This window comes from Trachemys scripta, chromosome 6, assembly GCF_013100865.1.
Source record: "Trachemys scripta elegans isolate TJP31775 chromosome 6, CAS_Tse_1.0, whole genome shotgun sequence".
In the NCBI taxonomy this organism is placed as follows: Eukaryota; Metazoa; Chordata; order Testudines; family Emydidae; genus Trachemys; species Trachemys scripta.
The window spans coordinates 80,849,499-80,874,764 of NC_048303.1; the positions used below are offsets into that span (position 1 = coordinate 80,849,499).

The 25,266-nt window shown below is 40.8% G+C and overlaps 1 protein-coding gene and 1 long non-coding RNA gene across 3 annotated transcripts; one reads left to right on the forward strand and one right to left on the reverse strand.

The window, feature by feature from the left end:
- The first annotated feature begins 1,376 nt into the window (after window positions 1-1,376).
- On the forward strand, window positions 1,377-7,962 carry LOC117879550. The gene is made up of 2 exons (XR_004646301.1): window positions 1,377-2,526; window positions 2,637-7,962. It is a non-coding gene; the product is annotated as an uncharacterized LOC117879550 (long non-coding RNA).
- Window positions 7,963-10,153: 2,191 nt separating this feature from the next.
- On the reverse strand, window positions 10,154-20,636 carry S1PR3 (sphingosine-1-phosphate receptor 3). 2 transcript variants are annotated; one of them, XM_034774578.1, is made up of 2 exons: window positions 20,037-20,636; window positions 10,154-13,812 (listed from the first exon to the last, which is right to left on the reverse strand). In XM_034774578.1, the coding sequence occupies exon 2, from the start codon at window positions 13,644-13,646 to the stop codon at window positions 12,504-12,506; it is 1,143 nt and encodes a 380-aa protein (XP_034630469.1). In that variant the 5' UTR covers window positions 13,647-13,812; window positions 20,037-20,636; the 3' UTR covers window positions 10,154-12,503. The 2 variants fall into 2 exon arrangements, with proteins under 2 accessions (XP_034630469.1, XP_034630470.1); XM_034774579.1 differs by lacking the exon at window positions 20,037-20,636 and adding an exon at window positions 19,406-19,463.
- Window positions 20,637-25,266: the final 4,630 nt, after the last annotated feature.

Here is a 25,266-nt window from a genome sequence, read left to right on the forward strand (position 1 = left end):
TAGCACTCTGTCTGGTATCTATGACCATGATTTTAGGAAAGAAAAGTCTTGTTTTGCTTTTTCTGTGATTATATTGTGCAAAGTGACTCTGTAATATTGGCATCTTGTGGTTAGGGCTAAATTAAGGCAATCCAAGGCCTCAGGCCCACCCTTCAATGGGTTCACATGCTATTCTCTTTAGGGTAGCAGCAAGTGTCAGAGTGAAGATGTATGGGACAAGCACACCTCTGAGAGTTATTGTTTCAGGCTCCATATAGACTCAGACAGGCACTGGTTACCTTTGGGTCACAATTTCAAGCTTTTCTTAGCATTCATGAGGGCTATTTTAAAAATCAAATGAAAGCTGAGATTCTGACTTCATTGTGTCACTCTAGGAGCTGGGACATGAGACATGGCCCTAATAGTGCCTATGCTTTAATCTGGCACAGCCTGTGGTTCAATTTTTATCGTTTCTCAATAATTCCATATCACATTTCTGAAGTTTATTAGTAAAACAATGTTGTCTCTAACTTGTAGCCCTGCAATCTCTACCTGAGATTGAAAGTCAAACTGGATTCTTTCTGGTCTGTGCATCACTACGCGTAGGAAAGATTCAACAGTGAAAATGGTTGAAACTTTCTAGATGAAAATTTTCCTGTCAGAAAATGTGGTTTTGACTAATTTCTGCAGAAAAATGTAGAGTTAGACAAAGTTTTTTTGAATTTACGATTGGGGAAATCAAAGGGAAAAAGTTCACTTTGAGTTGACATGTCAAAATGAAATGTTGGTTTGAAACTAAAAATGCCATTTCAAATGTTGATTTGTTTAATTTAAATTGAAATTGTTGAAATTCTCTGTTTCAACATTTCCGATTCAAACCTTTTCAAAATTTTTTGTTCCATGAAATTTTTTGCTATTTTGACTCTGTTTGTGCAGAATGGAAATTTATTGTGAAATACCAACATTTCCTGAAGGATTTAGTTAGAATTTAGCTAGCAATTCTGTTTGGTTTATTCTGCTATAACAGAGTGTAACTAACTATAAAAACTAAAGTTGTTTGTACAGAATTTAAAAGGAAAAACATGGACCCTAAACCTGCAAACTTTTAGGGCAGGTCTACAGTACCACTTAAGTCAGTAGTTCCCAAACTATGGGTTGGGACCCCAAAGTGAGTTGCGACCCCCTTTGAATGGGATCACCATGGCTGGCTTAGACTTGCTGAGGCCCAGGGCTGAAGCCCAAGCCCCACTGCCCAGGGCCAAAGTCAAAGCCCCAGGGCTTCAGCCCTGGGTGGCAGGGCTCAGGTTGCAGCTCCCCCTACTGGGGCAGTGGGGCTTGGGTGGGCTCAGGCTTTGGTCCTGGGGTTGTGAGTAATTTTTGTTGTCAGAAGGGTGCAATGAAGTTTGAGAACCCCTGGCTTAAGTTGATCTAACTTACATCACTCAGGGGTGTAAAAAAGCCCTCTCGCCCCCATGCAATGCAAGTTTTGCACTGCCACACCAGCGCTATGTCAGTGGGAGATGCTCTCCTGCCGACATAGCTTCTTGCCGAGGTGCAGTATGTGATGTGAGAGCACTCTTCTGTCAGCATAGCGCATCTTCACCAGACGCTCTACAGCATCAGTGCAGCTGCGCTGATGTAGCACTGTAGTGTAGACTTGCCCTTAGTTATGTCAGTAGCACACAGGAGATAATGCATGGAGACTACTTGCATAAATGAAGACTAATCATCTGAGTAAATGTTTGAAGTTCAGACTTCTAGTTTATTTAGCTTTTTAAAAAACAGTCTTTTCCCACAAAACAACTGAATAGCAATCCATTTTTACATGTTTATTTATTATTACTACTGCTGGGACACTAAAAGATTTTTACACATTTATTTCACTTTATTTAAAATGCACCAGTGTGTCAACACTTCATTCTTTAGGTTTTAAGGACTTTGTGTGAAACCACAACACTTTGCACTTGGTACTTTGCACAAGTGTAAGATGATTGCAAAAGGTGTAAGGCTATGGAGAATCAGATCCCACCTGCTTCCAGCCACCTCACAGGAGACTTTTAGCATGGTACAACACAAGGAGAAAAGTGGCTTCTGTGGTACTTTTAAAACACACGATTTCAGAGCTAGGCACCTGCTTAGGTGATTTTGAAAATCCCATTAGGAGTCTATCTGAATCCTTAGCTGCCGAAATACCTTTGGAAATCTGGCCCACAGAATAAAGTGATGGGAGATGGTGCATGAATGAAAGCATTTTAAATGCATTAAAATAAACTTGTAAAAAAATCTTATGCATTGTCCCATTTGTAGCCTTCATAAACTGGCAATCAATCAGCTGCATGTAACAGACTCTTTTCCTAACTTACCATTTTTTAGATCATATGGGTACAGTGAAAACGTGAGAGATTTGCAGGAAGATTGTAACCATGTAATTGTAATTGCACACAAACACAACCTTTACTTTATGTTTTGAAATTGTAAATGGGCCCTCTGAAAGCTTTAACACATGCTTTGGAAATCAGCCTTCAGGTAGGTGGCAAGGAGACACATGTAAGGGGACTGTTGCCCCCTTACTAACATTCAGTGGGCTGTTTTGGTTGGCTAGCTNAAGCCAGGAAAGTTCCCCACAATAGCGGGACCATTCCCCCGCTTACACACAGAATGATGGAGCGCTTTTACTGAATTCTCAAGAATATGTTTCATGGGCTACATCTTCCACTATAATTAAGCTACTTTGAGCAGCTCTGGTGGCATGAAGAAGCTGGAAATGTGGCAAATCTGCCCAGCTCACAGTTTCGCTAGGTGAGTAGTACTGAGGTAGGGAGAGTGACTGGAGAAAAGGGGGCGGTGGTGGCTCCATTGTTCCTGTGCTATAGTGATTCCCAATTCCTGGAATGGATCCTTGTGTGATCCATCACCTGCTCTTGTGGCTGTTCGTTGGATTTGGTCCTGTTTGTGAAAATAATAGAATAAGTCCTGCTCTTATTAAAATCAGTGAGCAATTTGCTAATGACTTCTGTGGAAGGAGGCACTATTAAGCCCTTCATGTTGGAGAGTTCAATCCTGTGAGGTGTTGCCAACCCCAAACATTCAAAAATTATGAGTCAGGTCCAAAAAATCAGGATATGGCCTTAAAATTATGAGATTTGTAAAAATCAGAATTGTGGGTTCTTTTTATTTTCTTTCTGGTGTCTGAGGCTTTAGGTTTCATGTTTTCAAGCTTTTTCCCCCCTGCAGCAACAAAGGCTACTTTTTAGAATGAAAGCTGAGATTAGCACATCATCCCATGACTCCAGGACCTGGGATTTTACAAAAACAAAACAAACAAACAAAAGAGAGCCAAATTTCCGAGACACATGATAAAACTATGAGTATTGCAGCACTGGAGGGTCCTCCTTTCCTTCCTAAGGGGTAGTTGAGGATGCTCAGAACTATGTAGGAAGCTACTGGTACCTTGCAGTATCAGGCCTATTGTCTAGACACATTCCAAATTATGTGCGATGACAGCTAGAATCTGCCCATCAGTTTGGTTTGCATTTATGTTACAATTATATGAACCAGGTGCAATAGACATGCCTTAGGGCCATGTTACTAAGACATTCTTAAGTAAACCAAATGTTTCAGATTAATTTTACTGTAGGTGTGCAAGAGTTATTTGGTTGAGATCAATGCAAATTTTTCAGTGAAGTTGGCCTTATTAGTTCTGGCAGCTGAATTTCAGCCTTGTTTCCAAAGTTTCAATCAGACATTTTGTTTGCTGCAGAAATTTCAAGCATTAGATGGCACAAAGAAAACAATAAATACCATTAGCTCTTGACTTCAATGAGAGTTCTGCCCAAAAAGTACTCCTGTGATCATCTTCAATAATGCAAGCGTGGGAGAGTTAGGCTGGCCATGTCTGGGTGGGGAGCACAGAAGGAGAGCCAGCTTCCATGGCATGCTGCCTCCTTCCCTGGGGAAGACCCTCAGAGCTGAGATTTTGTAGGTCGGGTGATAGTGTGTGGCACAGGAGAGGATAGAGTCAGTCAGCATTCCACAGCATGTTGTCCTGCAGACCACACAGATACCACCAATGGGAGTTAATTCTGTCCCAAGCAGCACTAACTGCTATGGCATCTGTCCTAAGGTTTGTGTTAAGGAGCTGCATGGGAAGCAGCCAATGGTGCCATTGCTCCTGGGACGGCTGAGCCAAAGCCCATTGAAATCAATGGGGTCAGCATGAAGGTTTGGAGGCCCATGCCTTTTGCCTCTTCTACAACCCCTAAACCCTTCCCCTCTGAGGAGAGTATTAGAAGGAAACTCCATAAGTGTCCCATCATGGGGTTGCATGGCCCTCTCCTATAGGTTTTCTATGGGAGATTGCAATTTAGGACTGAACAAGGATTATAAGGTATGAATAGAAAATAAAGCAGTGCACGAAGAAGATGTAGGTATGTACTAGAAATCTGGCAGGTATCACCTGCCAGTTTTATATGTTCTGTGCCTAGGGTTTATTATTTATTCCCCTCATGGAATGGCATTCTCATATTTCTTAGCATGATAGTCTGCAGGGTCCATGTTGTGCAGTTAGGAGAGGAGAATTAATATTTATACCCTTGTACAATTATTGCTGGCAGACAAAATGCCAGATGCCAGCTACAATTTATTTTTAATGGAATTTATACATATTTATATATTTGTAAGTGGTAAATGCCCCCATTTTAAAGCTGGCACATTTTTGCAGTGTCCAGAAAATTTGCAGCTTTATATCAGGACTTCGCAACTTGTGACTGTTTAATAACATTTAGTTACAAATCCATGTTCCAATTTTTTGTCCAGGGCATCAAGGCATAGATCCTCAAAGGTATTTAGTTGTCCAACTAGTTACACACTTAAATACCTTTAAGGATCTGGACTCCAATGTTTACTTAACACAGTGAATAGAGCCAAATATGTACAATAAGTGTAAATATATATAAACAATGCTGTACACTAAGGTGGAATTTTCAGACATGCAGCCTTCACTCAACTCTGCTGTCACTAAAGTCAGACTCCCATTGATTTTACTGGGAGCAGAGTTAGGCCAATGCTCAATCCTTTTGAAAATCCCACACCAGGAATACAAAATAAAAGAGCTCCCCTCAAACACTTACCAACAATATTGAGTTTTTACTTCACATATTTTTTCCAGTTAGACTTTTGTGAAGGTTATTTACCTTGCTGTTGATCAAAGTAGGGGGAACTGTTCACTAAATCATATATTTGACTCTCACACGTGTGATAGTCTCAAATTTAAGAAATACAGTGGCTAAATGTAAAATGTGTTAATGCCTAACATGAAGATCTATTCTACAACCCCCCCCCCCCCCCCAGTTCCTCCTCTATCTTTAGTGAGGTAAAAATAACCACCCAGAAAATATTCATTATAAACCAATGAAAATACATTATAAACTAATGAAAAATAATTAATATAGTTGGTATGGGAAATAGATTGTTTCCCTCAATGACTAGATTAGTGTAATAATGGCTTCTGTTCCAAGTGAAGTGCTCTAGTCCAAACATAACTTAAATCCTGGCACAAGCTGAGTTGTTTTTGAAGATGAATATGTTTCTTTCAGTCATGAATTTTTTAAAAATATTCAGTATTTATTACTCTTTAGAAAAATTTTTGATTGAGAATTGCACAGACTGGTCTCTCTGTAAAGATGAGTGGTGTGTGGAAACACTGTGGTTGTTTATTGTCCCTGGAACTTTTGTGAGTCCAAAATGAAATCTATCATGAAATGTTCTACTATGTCCCAAGTATTTATTAGTCCACTACTAGTGGCCACTTTGATTTTAGAGCTGAATTGAAATCCAGGAAATCTTAGGAAATCCTTCAGCCATGGAATTTAGTCACCTAGCCCATTTTTGATTTTCCAACTTGTGCAGGAAATAATGAAATTACCACTACTTTTATCAAATCTAAGGACTTGTGTACATGGCACAACAAAGCATGCTAGAGAGAAATAGTGAATAGTGGAGTGCTGTAACATGTGGTGCTCTAACTGCCCCATGTAGACTCTTCTGCCATGAACTAAAAGGTAGCCGATTAACTAGGTACCTTTCAGTGTGTGCCAGCATGGCCTATATGGGGTAGTAAGAGCACAGAAGATTAGACCACTCTACAAATCACATCCCTCTGGAGAACTGGGCCACACATACAAACAAACTTCAAATGTAGGCAGTGACCCTGATTCTGATCCCCTTTATCCAGGTTTTCCACTCACTAGTTTAACTCATTTTTTACTTCATTGAAGTCATTCCTGATTTAGAGCAGAAACAGAGAGATCAGAATCAGGTCCAGTGTGAACCAGGGCCAAATTCTACAGGGCTTACTTCACTGAGCAGGCTGACTGATGTCAATGAACTACTCATCTCAGCAGAGTAGGTGGAATTTGACCCCAGTTATTTTAGATTACAACATGCTAGGGAAATAAAATGACACTAGGGCCAAATATTATGTTATGAGTTGGCCTCAGTTACACTGGAGTAGCTCCATTTGCTCCAACAGAGTTATTGTTGATTTATAAGAATCCATGTGAGAACAGAAGCAAACCCCATTAATAAGATTTTGCCAAATACCGTTTCCATAACACAAATAATTGTTGCTATATGTTCTGATTCTGGGCCAGATAATATCCTGGTCTGTGTGCTGAGATTTTCCTCTCTCGCGTGCAAAAGGATGGAGTTGGTGGGTTAGCCAACTCCACAGTAACATCCTATTCTTTTCTTGGACACTATGGCGAGCACTCTGAGGGTTGGCATTCATGCAGGATGAAGGGCACTGATTGGGTGTGCTATCAGGAGTGGCTGGGGAGTGGGCAACCCCATGTTGGATCACTGCACATCAACCCAGCCTCCCTCTGATCTCACAGATTACTTGAGAAAAGCAATACCTTGTATTAGCTTTCTTGTAGAATTTCCCCCTTTAAGGGGAGGTCAGAAGTAGCTGTGGCCAGGGATGCTCCTTGCAGCCATGCCACTAGGGAGTGTGGATGAGGAACTGGAGCTATAGAGACAGTGGAGGCAGCACTACTGTAGATGCTAGGGGAATCCTTAGGTTTGTGGGCAGGCCCACAGCTCAGTTAATTCTGTGTCTAGGCAAACAATACTGGCAAAACTCAGAAAACTCTCCTTGAGTTTTCTTCCAATTTAGCTCACTTCCATGGGCTTTACCATTGGAAAGGGCTGTCCAGGCTCCTGAGATAGGCTGAACCTACAACTCCTGCTGAAGTCAATGGATGAAATTGTGCTCTGATTACATCGGTGTAAATCCTACTTACTCCATTAAATTAAATGGTGCTATGCCAGGTTTACATTGGTGGAATTCAGCTCAAAGAGTATGGCCCAGTGAGAATTGATCAACCCCTCTCAGGGGTTCATAGCTTTGTGGATTTTATGATAGCAGATGGAGTTGTGTGAACATTATTTGTTTTCATTTTCATTAGTATGGCAGATGAAAATAATGAACTTTTGGGCAATACTGCACTTCTAATTATAATTGGTTACTGGGAAATGTGCCTTTATTATGAAATAGCATAATTCTGCTTGTGTAGCAAACCCTTAGAGCATTTAACTTAATTACTAAGGATTTGAGCCTGTTCCCATTGAAAACAGAGGACAAACTCCCTTTGACTGCAACAGAGTCAAAGCCTATCATATTTGGTTGACATTTTGTTTGTGTAAATACAGCGCTTTCAAGCATGACTTTTATAATTTAACTAAGTTTGCTATACAAACACAAATTCTTGTTCCATTTCTTTGAAAGGTGACTGCTACATCATAACTTTGGTTCAAAGGGTTGAGATTTAAAAAAAAGTTTTCTAAAATGTTTATGGTACTTAATGATTTTAAAATACTGTAATGCTGTAAGACTGTTGGCAATAACAACTCTTGTGAAAGCTCTTTTCCTTAGGTGGTTTGTTTTGTAGTCTGGAACAAAAATAAAGGCTCCAGTTCATGAAACAATGAGCATGAAGCGTGTATTTCTTTTGTGGATTTTCCTCTTTGTACAACAAATCAGCTACAGACTGAGAGTCTGATTCTGATCCCACATAAGTACAACGCTTGGCCCAGTGCAGACCCAGCTATTTGCGCTGCATTCGAAGATATTCTTTGCTGTTTGGGGTGAAAGAATTAAGGATGGATTCCTCCACAGCACCTGTGTCCCATCATCACTGCCAATCCCCTAGTTTCCCTGCCCCTAAATCCCCACTCTGTTTGCACTGCCAGGTGGGTTTCCTAAATCCAGGCTCCCCTATCTACAGTAGAGCCATGCTGGTTCTGCAGTGGGCAGTGCTCTGAATTCCCATGAAGAACAGAGCTAGATTTATCCATTTGTGTATAACTGCCTCATATATTGTAATATTGGCTATTGCATAGGCATGCACAGGCTGAATAGCTAGCTTTAAAATGAGCACAGTGCTGAGCTGCGGGAAGTGTGAGTCTGAATGATGAGTTTCCTCTCCATTGGAATCCACTGCCAGAATCAGGGGGAGAGAGCAGGGTTGAGTGGAAGGTTGCCATGTCAACCCAGCACCATGAGGCCCCAAACAGTTGAATGGCTTATGTAACTTGTAGATTGGGCTAACTCAAATAGTTTCTTAGAATGGAATTGGGCTTTTACGCTCAGGCTTATGGACATGTATGTGGGTTTTGGCTACGACAGTAGAACCTCCGAGTTATGAATACTAGAGTTACAAACTGACCAGTCAACCACACACCTCGTTTGGAACCTGAAGTACACAATCAGGCAGTAGCAGAGCCAAAAAAAAAAAAAAAAGCAAATACAGTACAGTTCTGTGTTAAATGTAAACTACTAAAAAAGAATAAAGGGAAAACAGCATTTTTCTTGTGCATAGTAAAGTTTCAAAGCTGTATTAAGTCAATGTTCAGTTGTAAACTTCTGAAAGGACAACTGTAATGTTTTGTTCAGAGTTACAAACATTTCAGAGTTAATGCCCGAGGTGTTTTTAACTGACGTTCTACTGTATATATTTCCATTCTTATTTCAGATCTAAGTATGGAGACACACATAACATTCTAAACTTGAGGCATGGGGTAAGTTTCACTGTCCTGCACTTTAAGCAACAGGGGGAGGGTGTTGTCTGGCTGGCCAGGAGAAGAGGGCAATGCTTTCGGGCTTGATGGGGGGGAAGGAGACATAAAACTGCTGGAAAAGCAGTCAGGATGGTGGATGAATCACTACCTAGGAATGAGGGGTTTAAAAAGGTCAGCCTGGGCCTGGACCCTCCCCTCATCACTTGGAACAGGCTAGGCAGCACCCACTGTCCCTCCCTATTTAGGTCAGAAATATGCCGGTGATTAGCTATATCTGCGGTGGGCATTATGCTAGCTGCCCCATTAATGGAGGCTGGGAAGGAATTTTTCCCTTATGACCATACTGGCCAGGTGCAGTGGGTTTTTTTGCCTTCCTCGCAGCAGGTTCAGGTGGGCTCTGTTCATGCATAGCATGATGGGCGGTAGGCCATATGTCGCAACTCTTTATTTAGTGTATAGCGGATGTTCAGTACAGGTACTCCATAAACTAAGGCACAAAAGAACAGATAAATGGCTTGGGAAAGGAATTAAGGAGAGGTGCTTGGTAATTGAGTGAGCTGGGGGCAGTTGGGGACTTCCCTGATTGGTACAGCAGGGAGCCAACCACCCATAATTATAGTCCACCTTAACCCCTCCTACGAGGGGGGGCGGTCGGTAAGGTCCCAGCAAGGGAATTGCTGGAGATACCTAGATGAAGGGGGGCGGGGGGAAAGCTGGTGGAAGCCCCTCCCCCCTGGAATTGGAGGTTTCCCGCAGTGGATCTGCTGGAGGGACATGAACTGAAAGGTGGGGGAGGGGGACTGAAAAAAGCACACACACCCCGGTGAATTGTGGGGGGTTTCACCTGCCCTGTACATTTTATCCACCAGGTTAGTCCCAGACATCTAATAATAAAGTTGTGGCCTGATTAAACCCATATCTAATGTTTTCTGTCATTCTTTCCACATAGCCAGACAACAGCCACACTGCTTTCCCTCATACTAATGGGAGTTGAGTTGCTAAAGCCCTTCCTGTTTACAATAGCTGAGAATGCAGCTTTTGGGCTGGGGAAGACTGGTCATTTAAACAAACATTTAGAAGAACCAGGTAACAGAAGGACTTTAGCAAACATTTTTAATGACACTCATTTCAAGAGAGCTGTCCAAGACCCGGAGAGTATAACCACACATCACTCCAAGATGTAAAGAGGTAAACCATGAAACTACAATACAGCCACAGTTCAGCTTATAATGAATACACATACAAATCCTACAGCTTTGATTCACTTCATAGTCACAGTTCAGTCTCCTATGTCATTACACTTGTTTTCTTGCCATTCTTTGCCAAGGTTTTCTTTCAAGTGGCTAATAAATTGTAACTCACTGCTTTGGGCAGTCTCTATTTTATACAAGTCATTTCATATTTATTGGTATCTTCACAGTTGCTGCAAAATCAGCCTCTTTCTTTTTACAGCTGTCAAAAGACTACTGCTGATATTTTTAACACGTAGACTCTTACCTTGCACTTGACAATGAAAAGGCAAAACAGTATATGTTGAAAGGCTTTGCTACATACATTACACGGTTTATGCACTGTACATACTTGGACATATTCTTTAAACACAGCTGCTTTAATTAAGATAGAAAAAAACTAAGCACCAGTTTTTGTAAGTTGTGAATTAATAAGGGTTATGATTGTTTGAGGATTACAATACCTTACTTAGTGATTTCCTGCCATTGTAGGGGCTTTAGGCAGTGGTGCACCTCTTCTTTCCCTATGGCACATAAGAGTCTAGTCTCCTGTGGGCTGTAATACTTTGGTCTAATTTTGGTTGTTGAATTTAATGTGTGGGTGCTGGGTGGGGTGGGGGACTGTGATATACAGCCACTGAGACTAGATGATCTGGTGGTCCCTTCTGGTCTTAACCTCTATGACTCTAATGCTTGGTTTAATTAATTTAAACTGGGATTTTCAAATAGGTCCAAGGGAGTTAGGTGCTCAACTGCTATTGAAAGTCAATGGGAGCTAATTCGAGCACTAATTCACATAGGTCCCTTTGAAAAATCTTAGCCTTAAAACACAATTCATTTATGAATCAGGCATGCTGCACTGACTTCAAGCAATCTATGCTGATTTAGACCAGCTGAGGCTCTGGGCCCATATATTTATGAGCTGTTAATCACAATGGACCAGATTATCTCCTCTTGGGAGAATGCATTTGGAAGGGGACAGCGGGGCAGTAAAAGTCCACAAAGTCCTCAGAGGGGATAGATTTGGGGTGCCAAGATGGGTGCAGAGGGACTGGTCCCCAGTGGACTCATGGGCAGTCATCCCACATCCAGAGGAACAAACTCTGATATCCCTTCTCTTGTACAGCATGACACCAAACGAACAGTTCTGCATGAGCTGGATCTGTCCCTAGAAGCTGTTAATATAGCTTCACGCTGTACTAGCTCCTGGATGGAACTCTAGAGGTTCTGAAAGTATTTTGTCATGGTCCATTGCCTTTTAAAAGGAAGCCTGCTTTAACTGTGGAAGAATGCCACTTTGTAGAGACTTTCACAGATTAACATACTGTTTGCAATATACAGTATTTAAAATGTAAGTAAAAATACATGCATTGAAAAAGTACCTACACTTGATATATGTGTGAATTGTTAGATCACATTTTAACTACCTTGAATAACAAACATATATACTCACTGTCAATGGTTATTTGCTACAGTTTGCTTAAAATAAACTAAAAAAATTTGGCCACAGCCCTAGTGATCATACTGTTACTATGCAAACATGAGCAATCTGTGGTTACTGGTTGCAAGAAAAACTACTGAGTAGACATAGCATCTTCATCTGCTCAGTTCAGGATTACTACTTCATACATTTTCAAACATACTATTTGAAATTTCTACATATTTGTATAATCTGTATTATTGCATTATATACTGTAATACTATGTGTAGCATAATACAAAGTTTTGCCATACAATTACTATTTAATAAAGAAATGTACAAATATACAGTTATTTATATCACATACATGTAAGGCTATTAACATAATAGCAAGATATGTATAGAGAAATATAATGCACTTTGTATAATGTAAGTAACTTTTGTCCCAATTAACAATAAACAGGATAGTAGGATATGTATAATAGCTGACCTTTCTTGTAGGTGATGTAGATGTACTATAAGATCAGTCTTTACCAAATACACTGATGTCATACATGTAATAATGATACACAAGAATTTTGTGCAGACTGTTGGGTAGTAGAAAAAGCTTTCCTGAGTCAGATCTTTTACAGAATTAAAACCCAAACCAAAACAAGTCATGTGATAAATAGACACTCAGTTAAATAAGTGGTTAGTATTTTCCCCTATGATTTAAGTTATGATTTAAGTGCACGAAAAATGAAAGTTTGTAATTGAATCCTAAAAAGCCATAGACGAGTCCTTGACTTGCTGAATCCTTCATTTGCACAAGTTTCCATTCTGAAATGGTGATTTATCTTTTTCAGTTATACTTGAGGGAACACTAATCTGTGGGAAATCATCCTTTGGTTTCTGTGCATTACTGCTGCTAGACTTACTTCGGCTTTGATCTGGAGTGGGCTGAATAGGCAAAGATCTAGACACATTGGTCTTCACTAGACAGCCACAAACAAGGCGAAAGAAAGCCCGACGCATTTCCTTGCTGGCTAATGTATAGATGATGGGATTCATTGCAGAATTGAGGACAGCCAAAGCAATGAACCAGTCAGCCTTGTATAAAATGGCACACTCTTTTACTCTGCAGGCTACATCTATAAGCAACAGAATAAATAATGGAGACCAACAGGCAATGAAAACACCAACTACAATAACAACTGTCCTAAGTAGTGCCATAGATCTCTCTGAGTTACTATGATTAGTGACATTACGGCTACTGGATTTTACCAGTATGTAAATACGTGCATAAAGGATAACAATTGCCACCAAAATGGCTATGAAGATACTTATGCAAAATACAACATATTTCTTGGAATAAAGAGGCAAAATTGTTGAGCAGTCTGGTAAATTGTTGATACAGTTCCAGCCGAGGATTGGTAAGGCACCCAGGGAAATCGAGATAAGCCAACATGTTCCAATAAGAAGAAAGACTCTGTACTTTTTATTTGCATCATAAGGCCTCATTTTAATCATAGTTAAATGTCTCTCAATGGCTATGGCTAATAAGCTTAAAGTGGAAGCTCCTAGGGCAACAAACATACTTCCTTCCCTAATAAACCATATTGTGTAGGACAGGCTCAGAGTTCTTTTTCCAGACATAAGAATGTTTACTATGTAAACAATTCCAGCCAACAGATCACAGAGAGCTAGATTGCCAATAAAAAAGTACATACGGTTGTGAAATTTGTTATTTTTCCATATGGCAATCAACACCATCAAGTTTTCCAGGACTATGAAACTACATATGATCAGAAATGAAACAGTTGTTAACCCTATGTGATCAGTTGCCTTTTCTTTTAGAATAAGTTTCCCTGTATAATTATAATGTAGCACGATTAGAGAGTCAGATTCTTCATTTTCTGGAGGTGTGAACGTAGCAACAAATGGCATGGTAACTGTTGCCATAATTTGTGTTGTTTTTTAAAATCATGAAAGTTTAATTCCAATATCTTTCCACAAGAGGGAGCTCAAGTCACATTCCCTAACGCAGTTTGCTGAGTCGTTTAAAGATGCCCCAGGCTTCGGTAGTTGTTGCATGTCAACATCCAGCAGTGGCAGCGAAACCAAGAACCTGGTGGAGAAAAAAAGTCAATAGAGTCAATATCACTGTCTTTGTATAAAGGAAATCCTATGTATATGCCTTGTAATAATATATACCGGGGGGAACATTAAATATATACCAAGGACTGGCATTACAGTGGGTTTGATCATTTGGTATCTGAAAGCCAACCACCTACTAACTAAAAGTTTAGGCATGTACTTTGATTATAATTCTACTGATAAAAAAAAAAGAGGTAAATGGAGGGTATTGACTCCCTGGGCCACTGAAGAGGTACAAAATGACTTTGCACCATCTCTAAAGTGTTGATGAGCATGGGAGAATCCAGAGGTGATGATGAGGCAGCTTGGGATAGGATGGGAATATTCTGGGACAGGTCAGGAGTGTGACAGGGTCTAGGCAGCGGTGCTTGAATGCTATGTGCTCTGCTGATGTCTAACCAGTGGAACATCCCTGTGACTGTTATAAGTGGCTGTGGGAGCTATTTTGGTCCCTGGCAGCCCTAGGATTAAGAAAGGTATAAAGGTGGATTTTAGCCACTTGTGCTCAACTTGTCAGGTGCCCAGGCCCCAGCTGATACTGTAATAGATGTGTTATAAATGCCTAAAATAGTTTCTCTCTCTAAACATGGTAAAATGATACTATTTATAGTTAAGTTGATGTCTGAAAACCCATGAGCTCAAAAGACAATTCTACTAGTTGGTTGCATTAGGTAACTTTTCAGTATCATTACTTTATATACAAACTAAGTCCAACCTTTATTTGTACCATCTAATGAAAAGAAATCAGTAGTTCATAGCATGTAACTTCAGAGCTACATTAGTTTCTCGATTTAATTATATGTGAAAGATTAATCAGACTTAATATTTTACTAAGACTTTTAAAAATAGCTTTGATTTTTCTTTCTCTGTCATGACTTTGAATCATCACTAGTTTTTCCCATGAACTTTGATGTAATATAAATTCACAATAGAGTCTCCGAGACTCTTTTTTTTTTATTATGGCATACAAATACTGCAAAAGGACTACATGACTATGCAAAAATAATATGTGATTATGTAAATATGGTGGTGCTTCAGCCTTATGATTTTGCAGGAATTGTTAGAACTTAGATACTGCATGGTCAGACTGGTACCAACACTTAGTTATTAGTACTATAGAAAATACATATACTGTTCAATAAACACTATTACAACTTGGGCCTGATCCTTTCCCCACTGAAGATGAGAGGCAAAACTCCCATTGATGTCACTGGAATAGGATTGGACCATTAGGTTGACAACAGTTTTTCTGAAGCCCTATAAATTTGAACCTTTTAAACAAAACAACTTTATTCTAAGCAAAGGTTGACTATCATAAATAATTTACAATCTGCACACTGTATTGCACTGAAACTTTTTGGGTGTTTCTCCTTCACTGTAAAGGGAATTTCACATTGTCCACATTCATTGTAAGTGCCTTCCCACTAAAATACATTCTTATGTGTGACCATAGAAGAAATCAGATAGCCATAGTTAGATCAAGCAAGGATGTTCATCACTGGGCACACAACAAAATGATTAGTTGATGTATATATAATAGAGAATACATAACAAAATGACGGCTCTACTCACAAAATAGTGACTACTGAAATATTTATTTTGTTCATGCGATACTGTAAGTTGGAAACCTACTTACAGTATCACATGCAACAAAATAAATATTTCAGTAGTCACTGTTTTGTGAGTAGAGCCGTCATTTTGTTATGTATTTTCTATTATGTAGCTCTATTAAAGTCAGTGTAGCTGCACCAATTTACACCACCTGACGACATGGACTATGTATTTAATCAACAGAAAATACACCGGATATCTTCCATTGTTCTTAACTACCTCTTGTTAAAATTATGATCATATGCAGTATCACAATCAAAGTAAACCTTTGCTTGCTTTGGACAGTGTATTGGATGATCAACAATAGAGTTTCCTGCTGAACAATGATTTTGTCAACATGATCTAAAGAAAGCAATATTACCTGTTAGGACCTACAGAAAATGAATCTCACTGATTAACCTTTTCAATGTTTATATTAATAATAATGCACTAAATAATTTAAGAAAATGCTGGAAAATTAAAATTTAATCTGGAAGCACCATTTAAAAGTAATGTTTTGGACCATATTATGCTATTGATTTTTAAGCAGCACTTCCTGTACTATAGCACTACAGATGTAGACATTCTACAAAATGTCTTAATGCCAGTTACATACAAATGACTGATCCCTGCTTAACAATTCTTCTGTTTCTCCTGTTGTCCATAGAGTGTTCCAAGTAAAATGGGGTAGATGAGACCAACTTCTAATGTAACAAAGAAACAGGACCTTCCCACATTCACTTCTTCTAAATAAAACTAAAGCCATCCATGTTTTCTTCATACATCATAAATTAAAGAAACAAACAAACAAAAAATCACAAAACCCTCATTTATTTCCAGGTCTCCTTTAAATTGCCCTAGCAGAAAATTGTTTCCAGCTAAACAATAACAGCAGAAAAGCTGTGAAACTTCTCTCTCTCCCATCATATTTATAACAATGTGATATCCACTCACCTTCAAAAACTGAGGTTCACATGAACATCTCACTGAGAACACTTAAATATCAAACCTTCATCTACATGTCTGATTCAGCTGTTCTCAATGCAGACCTCAAGGTAGGGGGCAAAGGTGGATGTATATCACCTTTACACCTCACTTCATCCTCCAAACCCCAGTGCTGCTAGAGGCCAGTTTGTCCCTATACAAAGTATAGCAGCCTCCTTGCTGTTCTCACACCAGCAGAAATAGCCCCCCAGTACCCGCTAAATTGGCCTGGGATCCCAAAGCAGCGCTGCCAATATGCTCTCTATGCTGAGAACAGAGGCAGTAGTATAGAATCAGTAATGTGGCTGTGGTAGCTGGGGATTTTCCCGTGTCAGGGAAATACCTAACTGCCCAATTAATACACTTTGTGGTCTCAGTGTGCTGTTGGAGTGGTTCATAGGCCTGTATGGAAGCCAAAGATCTGCCCTAACACTGTTGGCTCCAGTCTTGCACCACTGAAATCAATGGAGCAGGAGCTGATCCATTACACATAAGTAATGTATAGGGTCTATCTTGCAAAGTGCTAAGCAACTCCTGTAAGACTCCTATTGGGAACTGAGGGTTCTCAGCATCACACAATAGGCATTCAGCAACTTGCAGTAGACTGAAGAAATAAGTCTTCTAGGAGTTATGTTATTTGGAACAACAACAGAGCAACTTTGCTCTCAGTTACACCCACCCTGAAGGCAAAGAGGTTTTATGGGTCTAAAGGAGAAAAGAGTTTGGCTCATTGTTTCTATGTTCTCCTTCTTACTTTTGTCTATACAAGGACATATTATATTACACAGTCACATTGGTAACTGAATTATATCTCTATCCAGTACACCACTGGAACTGACCTTTCCCTACATTCCAAGCAGCAACAAAAAAAAAAAAAAAAAAACCCTCTTGAATAAAGGAACTGGAGAGTCCACACATTCCAGGGCTCCATCCTTCTCCATATGTAGCCATTTGCTTTACCCACAAATGACAATTTTAAGAAAGGAGAAGGAAAATAAAAGAATATGTGTATGACATCAAACTTTCTTCTATTTTGTTTATTTTAAAAGCTTTTCCAGATGATGAGTAAATGTGTGTAGTTTGTCAGGCATGCCCTGGTGGCATTAAATTTGAGAATACAAAAAAGCTTTCTGAGAACATAGGTGAATTTTAATCTACATTCCCAATTTGAAATTGAATGGCTCTAGCTGCAAATGGGATTTAGACAACAAACATCAGCTGCAGAACAATATTTCTTGGAAAGCACAAACAAACAAAAAGAAATTTAAAAGTTTTTAAAATGAATGTGCTGGCAGTTTTATGGCTTAGGCCAAAACCTTTAATAAAGTGTTATTTTTCTTGGCTTCTAGCTTTTAGACAACAGCATTTTGCATTAGTAATTCTTCCAAGTAGCAAGCGTGCAACTCTCATACAGGAGCTCTGGATGTTTTGAATCTTGGCTTTAAGCATATTGGCAAAAGTTATCTTCACTCCTTTCTTTTCCTCACTCCCTCTAGCTGCCCTCCCTCCTGAGAAAGAATCCACTGTTCAGTTTCCAGATTCTAAAAAGTTGCAGTGACCCCAACTTTCACTCACTTGGGTCAAAGCTCTTTCTTTTCTAAACAAAGAACTGAGGTATGCAGAGAGTCACTATTCTAAATAGGAAGTAATTTTCTAATCCGGAACAACTCTCATGACTTTACCTGTTTAACCAATCTCCCGAAAATTCAATCAGCATGACACTGAGCCTTCACTTTACATATCGAACTAATTTCTCTTTCAAGATCTTTCCAAATAAAGTGGCAACAAATAAATCTAAAAAAAGCAGCAAGTGGCACCAACATGTACTTTTTCAGGTTATCTAGTACAGTATAAGGAAACCTTAGAAATTACATTAAGTATAGTACATAGGATAAAGAACTGATTATAAAAGCTGACATGGGAGTTGTATAACTTTAAAAAAGCCTCCAAGACGGACCACCACATGAGAGTATTGAGAAATAAAATATGACAGGTACTAAAATTTGCAAGAAAAAAATGAAATAACTTGTAATGCAATGACCAGAGAAATGCAGGGCTCACAGCATATAACTTTGCCTAAGCTAATGTAACAACCAGCTGTAGGTGGAGATCCAAATTTGTAATTGACTCCAATACTATACCGCTCTTGGGCTGTAAGCCTTGGGAATGATGATATTTTCAGTTTCAAGGAACTTGATCACCAACCTTGACACTTTACTAGCACCTCCAGGACTGTTCACTGGAACTGCCCTATCACACAGCCCGTCTAAATCGTGTTCTTAGCACAATGGAGGTAAGGCTGGCTGGTTCTTGACTACTTAGGCATATCCCTTCAGGTTAAATTCGTAATAATTAATCAACATGGAAATAGGACAAAGACTATGTGGTTTTATAACTGGGACTAGCAAGAGTAATGGACTCGTACCACAATTCCGGTCCTCTGACTTTAGTCATGATACTTGACTTTAGTTGAAAGGTTTAAATGCAAATCGGTCTAAAAATCACGACTAAGCAAATAAGTCTGGATCTGTCCAAACTAGCTGATTTCTCTCTCTCTCTCTCACACACACATACACACACTCCTTTCCTCGCAAAGCATATCGCAGCCATCAGACTAGTGCAAGTGACCTGAGCCCACAAACAGCAAAACTACCTCAGCGTCCTTCTGACACAGTACACCCACCCACGGCGTAAAGGTCAGCCCCAGGCATTCAGGTTAAGGATAAAGTATTTGATACGCCACTACATTGCTAGCTCCAGCTAGCTCAGAAGAGTGAGGTGCCGGTGAACAAGAGGTGGCATGTACGGTTTAGTTGTTGGCCCCACCTCTGTAATGGTCTATAATATCTAGCTAGGTTATTTCTGTAAGCACCACTTTATACGTAAGTGCCTCCCCAGAGCCCTGTTTTCTGCATCTACCCGCCAGAATAGCACGCTCCGCTTTAAACCCCCACTCTGGGTCCCCTGCCCTCTGTCTGACTAGACTCTACCCCGCGTCGTGCCAGGCTTGAGCTGGAGCAACAGGCGTGAACGTTCGGATTCCGGAACGCGAGGGACAAGGTGACTCGCGAGCGGCAGCGAGACCGCTAGCTAGGCTCACTCTCGTGCATTCGTTAGAAGCCAACACGGGCTGGAAACCAGTCAGCTCGCACCGCGCCACCTGCACGGATTGCAAGGAGAAGTGAGACTCGTTAGAAAAACGCCAGGCGAGCCGCGAGCTTCCAGTAAAAGCCAATCGGAGAGTCCAAAACTTCCCCAAACTCCGCAGCCGGCTTTCCGCAAGGGGAGGACTGGATGGACTCACAAAGCCGGGTGGGGGGTGTGCGGGGCTGAATTCCAGGAATCAAGCATGACCCTCCCCCCCTTCCCCGCTTTTTAAAAACTCCCTTCCCCGAACCAGCGCCAAATAATCCAACCAGCCAACAGATACCTCACTAGCGACCTATAGCCGGGCAATTAAAGACGATCGTGACTCGGATCGCGAGTCCTGTAATTATTATTATAGACACCTCTTGACTAACAGCCCCTGCAGCGGCGAGTTGAGCGTAGCCAGGTTTCTAAAGAGAGTTTCCTGTAGTTGAAAAGTGCGGAGATCAGCGGTTTTGCTTTGCTTGTACTCACGTTCTACACCCGAGCTATTGCCTGCACACTCTCAGCTCGCCTCTGCCGCTCGGGAGCATTCGGGGACCCAGCATCCTGGAGAAGATGGGGTGTCTCTGTGGGTGTCCTCCTAGTCCTCTGGGTGTGAGTGACGGGTCCGGCGCGCCTGCAGCTGCACTGGTCTGAGGCAAATGCCCCCGAAGCCGCTTCTTTTTGGCTCCCTGCTTTCTCCACTCACCGACTCTGTTCCGGGCCAAGCAGGGACCAGCCAGCAAACGCGTCAATTCCAGCTGAACCTTCCCCCAGCCGCACCGTGTGACTCTCTCTCCCCTGCAGCGAGTCAGCGCTCTGCAGTGTCTCAGGGATGCTCTGCAAACTTCCCGGGCTGCCTGGGAGGAGCCGCAGCGCACTGCCCCGCTTCACAGTGCCTCCCCTCTGTGTCGCCCTCCTCCCATTCCCGGCTCTCTGGTCCTTCCACTCCCTTTTGTCCCTCTCAGCCTCTGTCGTCCCCTTCCTCTCTGCTCCTTCTACGTCCTGTGGCCCACTCCTACCTGAGCCTTTCACCTCTTGCCATTATTCGATTCCCCTATCCTCCCTCCATCCCTGCCTCTCTTTTCCACTCCACCTCATCCCTCCTCTTTCTCTTTCTGCCAGCCTTTCATTCCCTGATCCTAGCCTTTTCCCTTGACTCTTTCTTCCTAGGCTGGTCTTTCTATTCTCATTTCCCATTTCCTCCCACCCTTACCCTCCACTTCTTTCTCCCTCTCAATTTCCCTCCTCTGCCCTTCCTCTCCTCTTTCCTTCACCTCCCTCCTCCCCCATTTTCTTCCAAATCCCATTTCTAGACCTTTTCTCAGGTATCTCTCTATATTGTGCTCTTGTGGCGAGGACTGAGGTTGGCTGGCTGCTGTCTCTATGATCTTACTGCTGTCACTACCAATCTCTGATACAGATGCCTGCAGGGAAAGGTAGTGACAGGAATGGGAACAATAGGTGTAAAGGAAGGTGACTACCTTGAAGCAGTGAACTGCATTGGAATCAAACATTTTGGAGCAACAAAAATGCTAATATTTTTCATTTAAAAAATATTGGATAGTCTTTACTACATTGGAGCTTTTGGCATTCTTCAGTCAGAGTCATGCTCTCCCTTGCTCAGCCTGACTATATCACTATGTTATTTGTATTAGAGCAGCACCTACTAGGGCAAATACTCTCCAGCAACCACACACCACACAACAAAAACACTAACCCAGGAACCTATCCTTGCAACAAAGCCCGTTGCCAACTCTGTCTACATATCTATTCAAGGGACACCATTATATAAGGTGACCAGATGTCCTGATTTTATAGGGACAGTCCTGATTTTTGGGTCTTTTTCTTATATAGGCTCCTATTACCCCCCCCTCCCACCCTCTGTCCCGATTTGTCACACTTGCTGTCTGGTCACCCTACCATCATAGGACCTAATCACATCAGCCACACCATCAGAGGCTTGTTCACCTGCACATCTACCAATGTGATATATGCTAGTTGGTAGGTGAGATTCTGTGGCCTGCATTGTGCAGGAGGGCAGACTAGATGATCATAATGGTCCCTTCTGACCTTAAAGTCTATGATTCTATGTGCTAGCAATGCCCCTCTGCCGTGTACATTGGCCAAACCGGACAGTCTCTAAGCAAAAGAATAAATGGACACAAATCAGATGTCAAGAATTATAACATTAAAAAAACAGTCAGAGAACACTTCAACCTCCCTGGTCACTCAATTACAGACCTAAAAGTCATAATTCTCCAACAAAAAAACTGCAAAAAACAGACTCCAACAAGAAACTGCAGAACTGGAATTAATTTGCAAACTGGACACCATTAAATTAGGCTTGAATAAAGACTGGGAGTGGATGGGTCATTACACAAAGTAAAAACTATTTCCCCATGCTAATTTTCCCCCTACTGTTACTCACACCTCCTTGTCAACTGTTTGAAATGGGCATCCTGATTATCACTACAAAAGATTTTTTCTCCTGCTGATAATAGCCCAGCTTAATTGATTAGTCTTGTTAGAGTTGGTATGGCAACACCCATTTTTTCATGTTCTCTGTGTATATATACACCTTCCTACTGTATTTTCCACTGCATGCATCTGATAAACTGGGTTTTAGCCCACGAAAGCTTATGCCCAAATAAATGTTTTAGTCTCTAAGGGGCCACAAGTACTCCTCATTCTTTTTGCTGATACAGACTAACATGGCTACCACTCTGAAGCTCTTCTCTATGGAGGCTCCCAGCAAGGACACTATACTGTTTGCCTCTAACTTCCTCTATAATAGGTTCTTAGACGAGCCCACACTGACAATGGCAGAGATACTGACTGAGAAAAGGGAGTTCTGGGATCACAAAAATGTAGGACTGGAAGGGACCTTGGCAGGTTATATAGTCCAGTCCCCTGCAGTGAGGCAGGATTAAGAATTATCCAGACCATCCCTGATAGGTGTTTGTCTAAACTGCTCTTAAAAATCCCCAATGATGGAGATTCCACAAGCTCTCTAGGTAATTTGTTCTAGTGTTTAAGTACCCTTACAGTTAGGAAGTTTTTCCTAATGTCCAACTTAAATCTTCCTTGCTGTAATTTAGGACCATTACTTTTTGTCCTATCCTCAGTGGTTAAGAACAATTCATAGCTACATAACTTCTAGATGGCTCTATTAAAATATGTGGAAGCAGCTGTTTTGAAAATATGCAAACATCTGGTCAAGAGGCGCTGAGTACTTTAGTATAACAGGAGTTCCAAAAAGTACAAACATGCTTGTAAGGAGTCTGTGGATACATCAAAACTGTTCTCCCAAAGACAGCATTGTTAGGTGGACGTGCTGAACTTGTAAGGATGAGTGATACAACAAACCACTTCCGTCAATCAATTTTCCTGTAATGGGTCCATTGCTAAGTGCAGACAGTCCTGTAAGGTTGCCAACTTGTCTCACTATTTTTCTTGGGAGTCTCCTTCCTGGAGTTGAGCAAAGCCACTCTGGGATTTGTGCCACATGCTCAGCCATGCAATACTTAGGTCTGTCATGTTGCCTGCAGTTTTGTTACTGAGAAAGTAGAAAAGCAAATCCTTGAAGAAAATAGAATAATTTTCAAGCATTGAGAAAGCTAGAAGCACAAACCGGTAGAGTGGCAGAACAAATGGCCTTTTCAAAGTCTGATTTTTATTTTCTAAATTGGTAAAAAAATATGACAAATATAACTTTCCTCTGACACTAGGCATAGTAACCCTTTGGGGTAATGGGACTATACAGCTGTACTTATATTTGGGCTCATTTTTTTCACATTACACAAAATTGAAACAATATTTGTTCCTCATCTGATGACCTACTACTTAGTCATTGTTTCTTAAAGCCTGACCCTGCCTCCAAACAGAACAATACAACTTAGACTCTGATCCAGCACCTGACTTAATGTGGGCAAAACCTTACACTTTTTGTGGAGCCTCACTGATCTCACAGGGCTCTCTGGAGGTGCAGGGGTCCCCTACATAGTGTCAGTTGCTAGACTGGGGCTTTAATTGCTGAAGTGAAAATCCTACCTATCCTTCCTCTCTGTCAACCAATCCTTTGGTCATTTTTATGGGGCTAATGGTAGTTCATTCTTATTTTTGTCTTTTTGCCACTCCCACACTGACAGCCACAGTCAGTGACTGGCCACTCAATATCCCCTCATCTGTTCACTCAAGGCTGGGTCCAAAGCTCTCATTGACTTCACTGGACTTTGGATCAGGCCCTCAGTCTCCCAGTCTTGAGTGATAAGGTCAGGATGTGGAAATCACTCTTTAAGGCTATTATAAACTTCAGAGCAACCTAAACCCACATTTCTTTCCACCGTCAGTATCACACTTACATCTGCCACAGACACCACAACAAACATCCTTTCAGTTCTAATGTAAAACTACTCACACTGCACTTATCCAATTCCTCTAAATTACACGGAGGTATATAGACTTAACTAGGACTTTGGATTTGTTAATGTAGTAATAATACATGCCCACTTCCGCGGGGAATTTGTATTTCTCAGTAAAATATCTTAATCTCATGGTGGCCATAGTTAAGGTTGTACATTGGAGTGTGATTTAGAGGAACTGGATACGTCATTGTATATTGGAAATGAAAGGAAATCAATGCCAATTTCCCTCCTTTGCATAAGAACACTTTTCCCTACGTCTCTTGATTCACAGAAGAGTGGAGCATTGATGAAACTTCTTGTGTCTTTCAGCTTTTTGGGGCAAAATTCAATTTGGATATGACAAATTATAGCACTACCTTTTAAATTGTATTATTTCAACTCTCAATGCTGAACCAATGTCTGAGAGATTGTAAAGATGAGTTACTGGCTGAAAATTGAAGACTCTGTAACCTTTATCTTTTAAGTTAGAAGAAACCAAATAAATGAAAGAAAAAGGGCAACATTTTAAAAAGTGAGCATTTAAAAATCTTTCCTCTACAAAAGCTAAAATGGGAATGAATATTAAATTGTCTCTTGGAGAGTTATCGTGCCAAATTTAGACTGGGTCAATTTATTAAAGTATAATCAGAAGGATTTTAGTTCTGATTGAAGTGGAAATCTCAATGCAAATGTAATTCTGAAGTTACTGTTGATGTCTCTATAATATACCACACAGGTGGAGGAGATAGCCAAGTTTATCACACATCTTGGACTGCATTCTGCCCACTAATCCATCTCTCTAGCACTTAATCTAACATTCCAGACTCCTCAAGCATATCATACACTCCCCATTTAAAAATAAATAAATAAATAACCCTGCTAGAGAAATGTTTTCTCTTTCTCCTGGTATACATTTAGTCTCACTCCTCAGAATTACACTGGCTTGTTGCCTAGGATAAGTAAAACTCTCATTGGCACCAATAGCAGGTTTGCTATATAAGCAGGCCACAAATTTAAACTGATCTCAGGATGTTGGAGGATTAGAAACAGGTGCTTTCTCCCATTTAGCGGTCATTCCCAACTTCCCAATAGGAGCCAGCATTCACTTTTAGCTCAGGAAATTCCTGAGATTTTGGACCTTACACTAGGGACATTTATATATTCAGTAAAAGGTAACAGAGGGTCCTGTGGCACCTTTAAGACTAACAGAAGTATTGGGAGCATAAGCTTTCGTGGGTAAGAACCTCACTTCTTCAGATGCAAGAAGTGAGGTTCTTACCCACGAAAGCTTATGCTCCCTATACTTCTGTTAGTCT